Genomic DNA, 10,780 nt, shown 5'->3' on the forward strand with positions numbered 1-10,780 from the left:
AGCATAACAATATACTGTTACTGCTAAAACCATTTTCAAAATTTGTTCATAATCCCTGAAGAAAGAGCAGCTGGAGTAGCAGTGTTCTCTGGGGTTGATCCATGTCTCCATCAGGGCCAAAAAGTCAAGCAACTGAAGGGTAGCATAGGCTGAGATGAACTCAGCGTTCTTGACCACAGATCGCCAGTTCCAAACGCTCCCAAAGACCCGTAATTCTACATGGGTTGTGCGTGCAGGGTACACTAAATTAGAAGGGTTGCAGCCAAGGGGTGGGGAGCATCTGTAAACCAGGGGAGAATGAATAACTAACAATAATTGCTAATTGCCTAGCAGAGGTGGAGAGCACACCTCCCTCTACTAATTGCTGATTGCCTAGGAGAGGTGAAACCACTTCCCCCTCTCAATACAGCCACTGATTACCAAAACAAGTAACAAATTGCCCTGCCCCTTGATCCTGGTTGATGTGTCATCAACTATCTGCAAATTATGAGCAGTCAACAGTTCACACATCAAGTAGGACACTGGGAATCCAGGCAGCACTTAAAGTAGATGGCCCTAGCTAGCAAAAAAACAGTACTAGAACACAACAGATAAAGACCAAAAAATATTAGACTTATCACTCCTGCAGATATCAGGAGTCCTCTAGCTTATAGAACGAAGCTCACATAAGACATGACAAAATGTGTAGAATTGCGGGAAATTAGCTTTAACACTGCAATATTTGCTCTGCACTACATGACTAAATGTGTAGAATTGCAGGAAATAAGCTTTAATTAACCTCTCTAGGGGGTGTGGGACGCTACCGTACCACCTGGCCAACATCCAGTGAAATTGCAGAGCGCCAAATTCAAAAACAGAAATACTCATTATAAAAATGAATTAAACATACAAGTGTTATACATAGGTTTAAAGATGAACTTCTTGTTAATCCAACCAAGGTGTCAGATTTCAAAAAGACTTTACAGCGAAAGCAAACCATGCGATTATCTGAGAACAGCGCCCAGCAGACAATAAATGTTTGTTTTGTTCGATGAAGTCCCTCTTTATATCCAAAAACCTCAGTTTTGTTAGCGCATTTTGCTCAGTAATCCACTGTCTCAAACAACATCCGGTGAAATTGCAGAGCGTGAAACTCAACAAAACAGAAATTCTCATAATAAACATACATAAAAGATACAAGTGTTATACATCAGCTTAAAGATAAACTTCTTGTTAATCCAACCGCTGTGTCAGATTTCAAAAAGGCTTTACGGCAAAAGCAACCCATGCGATTATCTGAGAACAGCGCCCAGCAGACAAATCATTACAAACAGTAACCAGCCAAGTAGAGGCGTAAAAAAAGTCATAAATAGTGATAAAATGTATCACTTACCTTTGATGATCTTCATATGGTTACACTCCCAAAACTCCATGTTACCCAATAAATGTTTGTTTTGTTCGATAAAGTCCCTCTTTTATATTCAAAAACCTCAGTTTTGTTGGTGCGTTTTGTTCAGTAATCCATTGGAACAAAGCGCGGTCACAGCAGACAGACGAAAAATCTGAAAAGTACCATAAAAGTTAGTAGAAACATGTCAAACGATGTTTATAATCAATCCTCAGGTTGTGTTTGTCATAAATAATCGATCATATTTCAACCGGACAATAGCTTCGTCAATAGAAAAGGAAAAACAAGTAAGTCACGCTCCCTGTCATGCGCAGGACTCATGTCTGGAAATTTCCACTGTCCTCTCATTGAAAGTGGTGTTTCTCCCTCATTTTTCAGAGTAAAAGCCTGAAACAATGCCTAAAGACTGGCCACATGTAGTGGAAGCCATAGGGATCGTGAACTGCGTCATAACTCTTTGTTTGGTGGATAGGCTTTCAATGGAAAAACAGCCATTTCAAAATAATAGCACTTCCTGGATGGATTTTCCTCAGGTTTTTCCTGCCATATCAGTTCTGTTATACTCACAGACATTATTTTAACAGTTTTGGAAACTTTAAAGTGTTTATCTAAATCTACCAATTATATGCATATCCTAGCTTCTGGGCCTGAGTAGCCGGCAGTTTACTTTGGGCACGCTTTTCATCCAAAATTCCGAATGCTGTCCCCTGCCCTAGTGAGGTTATTAATTAAACCTGCACAATTTTTGATCTCCACTAACAAGAGGGGTGTGAACAGTTTGTGTCATGAACAATGCGTGTGCCCATAGAAATAGACTAGAAGCTCGCACGCATGTAACGATCATCTGGAAGAGGGGACCAAGATGCAGCATGGTAAGTGGTCATAATGATTTTTAATGATACACTTCAAAAAAACAAACAGGGAAAACGAAAGCCAACAGTTCTGTCGGTGCAAACCACACAACAGAAACAACTACCCACAAAAAAAAAAGGAAAACAGGCTGCCTAAGTATGATTCCTAATCAGAGACAACGATAGACAGCTGCCTCTGATTAGGAACCCTACTTGGCCCAAAACAAAGAAATACAAAAACATAGAAAAAGGAACATAGAACGCCCACCCAATGTAACACCCTGGCCTAACCAAAATAAAGAACAAAAAAAACCTCTCTATGGCCAGGGCGTTACAGCGCAGGATGTTCCCCAATGCTGGAACGGAGCCTGAATCAAACACAGGTTTGGCTTCTCCTGGGCTCTCTCTCCTCCTAGTTAAGCAATTGGTCACTTCAACTCTGTAATCGAGAACCTTCTTGATTCCCATCTCTTCTGTTTCTCAGAGCTCACGATCTGCCTCAGGGTAACTGTCTCAGAGTAGGAGTGCTGGTTAAGGATCAGGTTTGCCTTTTAGGCCACAAGGAATAAGATTACATCATGGACAGGGGGGACCTGATCCTAGGTCAGCACTCCTACTCTGAGACGCATAGGCTATCGCTCTCCTCTTCCATTTGAGTTCATACCGTCTCTCCTCCTCTGTCCTCCAGTTTGAGTTTATGGTGGAGTCTGTGCTGCAGGCGCAGGACCGCTGGCTGAGGGAGGGGGGATGATGTGGCCCTCGGGCACCTCCCTCTGCCTGGTCCCCTGTCAGGCCCTCAGCTACTACACAGAGAGGATGGGTTTCTGTGAGCAGCCCTACAGACTGGAATTGCTCTTATTGGTAAGACCATAGATATAGAACATTACTGTCAAGCCCTGACCTGAGAGAGACATTTTTCTCTGTTTAGTTAGGTCAGGGTGTGATATGGGGTGGGCATTCTATGTATTTTATTTCTATGTTTTGGCCAGGTATGGTTTCCAATCAGAGGCAGCTGTCTATCGTTGTCTCTGATTGGGAACTTTTCCCACCTGTGTTTTGTGGGTAGTTGTTTTCTGTTTTGTGTTTTACCTGACAGAACTGTGCGCTTTCGTTTCCATTGTTTATTATTTTGTTTAAGTGTTCTGAGTAAAAATAAATATCAAGATGAACACGCTGCATCTTGGTCCCCTCATTCAGACGATCGTTACAATTACATCTACTCAGGGTTGGGGAGTAACTGATTACATGTTACATGTAATCTGATTACAAATTCTATCTGATTCTATCAATGTAATTGTCTGCATCATTTTCAATCCTCCATATATATATTTTGTAAATATATTATTTTAAATACTGTATGTATTTTTTTAAATATATTTTCCTTTATTATTTTCCTCTTACCCTACCACCCCTCCCATAATTGGAGCAAACATGTTTTCGTTCTTTATTATTTTCCCGTAACCCTTCCACCCCTAATTGGAGTAAACTAATGGAAATATTACTTAGGCTTCTACTTCCAGTTTATACATGTACATCAAATCAAACTTTATTTGTCACATGCACCGAATACAACAGGTGTAGACATTACCGTGAAATGCTTACTTACCAACAATGCAGTTCAAGGAAGAGTTCAGAAAATATTTACACAAGGGGTACTGGTACCTGTCACACCCTGATCTATTTCACCTGTCTTTGTGCTTGTCTCCACCCCCATCCAGGTGTCACCTCATCTTGCTCATTATCCCCTGTGTCCTCTGTTTGTCTGTTGTCAGTTCGTCTTGCCTTACCAACATGTTTTCCCATCTCCCTGCTTTCTCAAGTTCTGTTTCCTAGTTACCCCGGTTCTGACCATTCTGCCTGCCCTGACCCCGAGCCTGCCTGCCGTTCTGTACCTGCCTGACTCTGACCCGTTTACGAACCTCTGCTTGTCCTAACCCCGAGCTTGCCTGCTGTTCTGTACCTTATTGACTCTGCCCTGGATTACGGACCTCTGCCTGTCTTTGACCTGTCTTTTGCCTGCCCCCTGTTTGGGTCAATAAACATCTGTGACTCTAGCTGTCTGCATCTGGGTCTTATCCTGAGTTCTGATAGTACCGAGTCAATGTGCGGGGGTACAGATTAGCTGAGGTAATTTGTACATGTAGGTAGGCCTTGGAGGACCTCTTGGGAGCCGTGGAGACGCACCAGAATACAGAGGCCCTGTTGAAGGGGACGCAGGCCGAGTCCAGGAGCCGTCGGAGGGGACGGAAAGACGACCCCACCCCCGTACTCCCCAATCCGACAGTCAGCCGGGCTAAAGGACTGCTGACCCACGAAGAGACAGCCGGGGGAGAGTTGACCCGCCGACGACGACCCCAGGTGGATGAAGACCAAAGGAGTTGTTTTGAGTGTGGAGCCCAGGGACACCTCTCATGGAATTTCCCCAGTTGAGAGTAGTCGATGCCATCAACGGGCCCAAAGACGAGGCGGGCCACCAACCTCCAGCCCCTATGGTCCCAGTGAAAGTCGACGGTCACGACATCCACGCTCTGTTGGATTACGGGAGTGTGGTAAAGCTCGTACAAGCGCGCCTGCTGGCCCATCCGACTGACAGTGGTGAGGAGATCTCCTGTGTCCACATCGACACCAAGCGGTAATCGACCAGGCAGGCCACCATCGTGACACAACAAGGGAGCTGCCAGATGGTGGTGAGTGCCGTACCTGAGTTGTCGGTACCCCTCCTCGTGGGACGAGATTGTGGAGGCACGAGCTGGGAAAAAGCCAGTGGGAGGATCCGAACTTGAAAGCCGCCGTGGCCCAAGTGATTGCGGTGGATGGTACCCAGTCCTAAGAGTTCCATGTGGGTGACAAGGTGCTAGTTTTAATCTCCACCGCTGAAAGTAAGTTCCTGGTTGGTGGATTCCTCTGACCCCTCCAACAGTACGCCACGGCCTATTTGGATGACATTATCATCCACAGCCAGGTTGGGAAGATCACCTGACGCGCCTCCAGGCGGTGCTGGACGCGCTCAGGCAAGCCGGGTTGACAGCGAATGTCAAGAAATGCAAGCTAGGGTTCGAGGAAATGGAGTATTTGATTGGACAGGGGAATGTCAAGCCCCAGGGGAGGAAGGTCCAGGTGGTTCATGACCAGTGGTTGAAAAAGTACCCAATTGTCATACTTGAGTAAAAGTAAAGATACCTTCATAGAAAAGCATTGGAGTAAAAGCGAAAGTCACCCAGTAAAAGTCTAAAAGTATTTGGTTTTAAATATACTTTCGCATCAAAAGTAAATGCAATTGCTAAAATATAATAAGTATTAAAAGTATAAATAATTTAAATTCCTTATATTAAGCAATTTTTTTATTAACAATCAGACATCATTTACAAACAAAGCATTTGTGTTTCCTGAGTCCGCCAGATAAGAGGCAGTAAGGATAACCAGGGATGTTCTCTTAGTGCGTGAATTGGACAGTTTTCCTGTCCTACTAAACATTAAAATTGTACTTTTGGGTGTCAGGGAATATGTATGGAGTAAAAAGTACATAGTTTACTTTAGGAATGTATTGAAGTAAAAGTTGTCAAAAATATAAATAGTAAAGTACAGATACCCCAAAAAAACTACTTAAGTAGTACTTTAAAGTATTTTTATCGATTCTCGTGACGCCCGACGCCTGGTGCAGACGGATGCCTGCGACACGGGGCTAGGGGCCGTCCTGTCCCAGGTACACGATGGGGAGGAACACCCCATCATGTACATAAGCCAGAAGTTGATACCCCTGAGAAAATAAGTACTCGATTGTCGAGAAAGAGTGTCTAGCGGTGAAGTGGGCGCTGACACTCTTAAGTATTACCTGTTGGGCACGCACTTCACCCTGGTCTAGATGGCCCCTGGCATACCGCGGACAAGCCACCAGGGGGAGACTTGTCGAGGCCTGGTGACAGACGGAGTCTGCATCACGCGGCGGTGGCTCCCTCTGCTGGACATGCCACGTCTCAACGGGTCCTATGGCCAGGACTAATTGGGGCTGATTTAGGCTGATGAGTAATCAAGGGGCTGATTGCTCACCAACCGTGTGGGGCCAATAAAACTGCCAGGAAGGCAGCACACGGGAGGGTAGGAGGTAGTGAGAGGTTGCTCCAGATAGACGTCCTCACTGTCTGCTAGAACCTAGGAGCTTTGTGTTCTACCCCAGAGGAGACAGCATTCCCCTGAGCACAGATGGCAGTAACCGGGAAGAGGTCTCCTGGAGGAGACCTGTTTCTTTTCTTTATTGGTTTAAATAAAAACCCTTGAAACAGAGGTATCACCCTTCTGTCCGTGTCTGATCTGGTAAACGTCTAGATCAACCCCCCTTGGTCTGCCACATTAGATGGCTGCCTCGTCTAATTTAACAATCAAAATATTGTTAGCTGAAATGACTAATTGAGTGACAGTCAGTGACATACATAACAAGAGAAATTGCTGATGCACAAACATATTTCTAACTTGCACATTCTACTATTCTAACTCTCAACAGTAAGTTGAGACACTGACTGAGTTCCTAAATTTGTTTTTGGGGGCCCCCTAGCAGCCTGGGGCCCTAAGCGACCGCTTATGCCTGGAGCCGGCCCTGGGTAATTTTGTGAAAATTCTACTTAAGTGGAAGTTACAATTTGTCCCAATATGTACAGTAGCTTAATTACTTAGCATTCTCTATCTTCTGACATTAACATATTTCACATTCAATCGTTTTTTGTAGATCTAAACATACAATAAGTTATAGATATGAGCCACCTCACCTGTAGCTTTTTTCTCCCCTGTAGGTCTAGACAAACAGTTTCCCCATGACATCATAGTTTTGGATGTAGCAGGCAGACCTCTAATACTGATACTTGGTTTAATGTCTGTTTCTTCTGTGGAACTCAGATCAGATACACAGAATACTGAGCAACATTAAAGACTCACAACCTGGAAGAATCACATGATTGAGAAGATAAAATACTGTAACCTGTCCAATCAACATTTATTGTTATTAAAAAGTTAATACTTGGTCCAAGGATGGAGTGATATGATCATACAGACTTTACGTTATGGTATAATATGGTACTGTGCGATATGGACTATGGTATGAAAAGCATCAGGATTGCACAGCACATTGAAGTGTTGAAGTCACACAGGGAAAGTCTAAGTGTGTATTAGTAAATACAAAAGCATGCTTAAAACAATAAAACAAAACAATACTATAAACTACATTACAATACAGTTTGTATAATTAAAAACTTTAAATAATTTGTAATACCCTATCAGTAAATATACATAATATGACTGTTGCAAGTAATTGCACATGTTTAAGGATGCCACTTATGTTCTTTCCCCATTGTTATACTCCAAGTCCAGAACATAGTCATTCTATCCTAATTTTGGCTCTAGTTTTAGAGCGTGTATTGACCTCCGACAAAAGAGGAAGGGTGGATGGAGGAACAGGAGGAGGTAAAAGGGCAGGAGAAGGAGGGGTGGAGGGTGGGGGCAATGTAGGTTTGACATCCTCCTCTTCCTCCTCCTGCCCCTGGTCCATGTCCACGTTCCTCCTCAGGTGTTTGTCACAGTGTCTCTGGAAGGTGGTCATCTTAGCAAAAGTCTTGTTGCAGACCCTGCAGTGGTAGGGCCTCTGTCCTCTGTGGAGCCTCATGTACAGCTGCAGGTAGGAGGAGCGGACAAAGGACCGGCAGCAGACCCCACAGCAGAGGTCCTCCATGGTGCTGCTGTGTGTCTTAACATGCTGTCTGAGGGACGAGGCTGACCTGAAACTCTGATCACACCTGTCACAGGTGAAGCTCTGCTTGGCTGACTCCAGGGCCTGATGGGCCAGCAGGTGTGTGGAGGAGCGGAAGGCTTTACCACAGTGATCACACCTGTAAGGCCTCTCACCAGTGTGCAGGCGGTGGTGCATGATCAGCCCAGCCTTCTGGGTGAAAGCCTTGTCACAGACGGAGCACTGGAATGGCTTCTCCCCTGTGTGGAGGCGTTGGTGTGTCTTCAGGTGAGAAGCGCGACCGAAGCCCTTCCCACAGTCTGGACACTTAAAGGGCCTGTCCCCTGTGTGGGTGGTCTTATGGCGCATCAGGTGGGCTGACTGCAGGAAGAGCTTCCCACACACGCCACACTTATACTTCCTCTCCCCGCTGTGGGAGCGCAGGTGTAGGGCAAGGTGAGAGGAAGAGATGAACGTTTTGGAACAGAGAGGACAGGTGTGAGGCTGCTTATCTGTTCTGCTGCTGCGGCGGTGGCTGTGACGCGCCCGGCCGGAGGAGAGAGAATGGCACTGGGGCTGACGGGGCCTGCTGATTGGTCCAGACCCGTCCTCCACTCCGTCTCCATCCAGCACACTGTTGTGGTTGTTGTTATTGTCAGGCCTCATGGTTGGAGAGGATGTGTGTCTACTTGACATGGGGTTGACACTAACACCTGTATCTACTCCTGGGCATGCGTTTGGCAGTGGCACTAACACCTGGGTTTGTGTTTGGATGAAACACACATTAACCCTGCTGACAGTTAGTCAAAGGTTTCATCATAAGGCGTTTCTCTTCCTCTTCAAACCTGAAAGTAAAAACATAGATATGCATTAGTGATAGTTCCCGTTATCAAGTGAAGCAACAATGTTAACCTTTATTGAACTTTCGATGGGAACTCGCTTATAATAATGCTCTGACAACAAAATGTGCTGATAAGAATGGCACAGTGCAGCATCAAATTGTCTCTTTTGACCAATAATTGGTTGCCAATCACTACAGTAGCCTATTGGGTAAAGTGTGTGTAGGACTAAAGTGCCATCTAACCACTGACATTGTTAGCCTATACGAGGTAGCTGTTGCCAGTGGTGGAAAAAGTACCCAATTGTCATACTTGAGTAAAAGTAAAGATACCTTAATAGAAAATGACTCAACTAAAAGTGAAAGCCGCCCAGTAAAACACTACTTGAGTAAAAGTCTAAAAGTATTAGGTTATAAATATTGTATCAAAAGTAAATGTAATTTCCAAAATATACTTAAGTATCAAAAGTAAAATATGAAATAATTTCATTCCTTATATTAAGCAAACCAGAAGACACTTTTTTATTTTTAATTTACGGATAGCCATGGGCACACTCCAACACTCAGACATAACAAACCAGGCATTTGTGTTTAGGGAGTCTGCCAAATCAGAGGTAGTAGGGGTGACCAGGGATGTTCTCTTGATAAGTGTGTGAATTAGATCATTTTCCTGTCCTGCTAGTATTCAAAATGTAATGACTACTTTTGGGTGTCAAGGAAAATGTATGGAGTAAAAAGTATATTATTTTCTTTAGGAATGTTGTGAAGTAAAAGTAAAAGCAGTCAAACATATAAATAGTAAAGTACAGATACCCCCCAAAACTACTTAAGTAGTACTTTAAAGTATGTGTCCTTAAGTACTTTACACCACTGGCTGTTGCACTATTATTTAAATGATTATGTACTTTATTCTCGGTTTAAGGCTATAGCACAGCAGTCAAACAAGAACTGACTTGCCTAGTTAAATAAAAATAAAATGCATGCCAATCACTGGCAGGCACGGAATCACATTTTCACGTTCATGAAATCACGCCATTTAGCCTTGATACAACGAGCATCTCTGTACAACAACATGCATATTTCCTTACATTTGTTTTATTTTTTGCCTGGGTGATGAGAAACGGCCAACATGGCGGGTGTAGCCTGAGATAGTGTATATTATAACGAGACGGTCTGTCTCCGCCCTAACAATGAGGGTCGTTGTCCCAGAGGCGGGAAGGTAGGTCTAATTATCGCTGTATTTTCGCCAGGACAGATTTTGACGGGATTAGACCCTCTCGCTTCGCATCTTCCTCTCTGGTGTAGACTACCAGTCCCTGCGCTGATTCTTCTACAAACGGAACATTTTCACCGACAATCATATAGTAACTACCTATATGCCTATGTAATGTTGAGGTCGGCATATGACACTGTCTTATGTGTGCGCCTTCTGTTTCCTGGCTTGAAGTGGACATCATACATGGTTGTGTAGCGAGAAGGAAAATAGACCCTGCCTTTCTGATGCGACTAAACACAGCGACTGCTACAAATAAACCATGCTGAATACATATTCTGTAGTGGGCTATATTATTAGCATAGGCTACTTACGACGCACCTTCCCTGGCGACTCCCATAATTAGGGTAATGACCGCAATCAGATAAAAGGCGACAGCGGGTTTGTGTCTGCTGCTGCTCCAATGGTAGGCTAAAATCAGTGGTTTTTACTAAAGATGGTGGATAAATGAAGATCGTTTACTCAGGCCGTTTACGATAACAAAAAATATTTTAAAAAGTCAGTTCCAGTCTGCTTATAACATGGTGGCTCTCCTATTGACACCAATGCGATAGCAGCTGGGTCTGGTCTGCTTAGTTCATTGACTATATGAACCAGAAAAAAATTGCGAGTGGGATGCATAGTCCCATACGAGTCCGCATACATAGATTCGGTTTGCTTCTAGCAGAATTCGGCTAGGCGAAATGAACGTCTGCGGTCGCATGGTTAGTGCTATCCT

At 44.1% G+C, this 10,780-nt stretch overlaps 1 protein-coding gene across 2 annotated transcripts; it reads right to left on the reverse strand.

The window, feature by feature from the left end:
* Positions 1-7,082: 7,082 nt before the first annotated feature.
* Positions 7,083-10,764, reverse strand: LOC115162237 (zinc finger protein 239). Of its 2 annotated transcripts, none has more exons than XM_029713360.1 (2): positions 10,384-10,764; positions 7,083-8,796 (listed from the first exon to the last, which is right to left on the reverse strand). In XM_029713360.1, exon 2 carries the CDS (start codon positions 8,645-8,647, stop codon positions 7,604-7,606), a length of 1,044 nt encoding a protein of 347 aa, XP_029569220.1. In that variant the 5' UTR covers positions 8,648-8,796; positions 10,384-10,764; the 3' UTR covers positions 7,083-7,603. The 2 variants fall into 2 exon arrangements, with proteins under 2 accessions (XP_029569220.1, XP_029569219.1); XM_029713359.1 differs by having other exon boundaries at positions 10,377-10,764.
* Between the last annotated feature and the right edge of the window lie 16 nt (positions 10,765-10,780).

This window comes from Salmo trutta, chromosome 25 (assembly GCF_901001165.1).
Source record: "Salmo trutta chromosome 25, fSalTru1.1, whole genome shotgun sequence".
NCBI lineage: Eukaryota > Metazoa > Chordata > Actinopteri > Salmoniformes > Salmonidae > Salmo > Salmo trutta.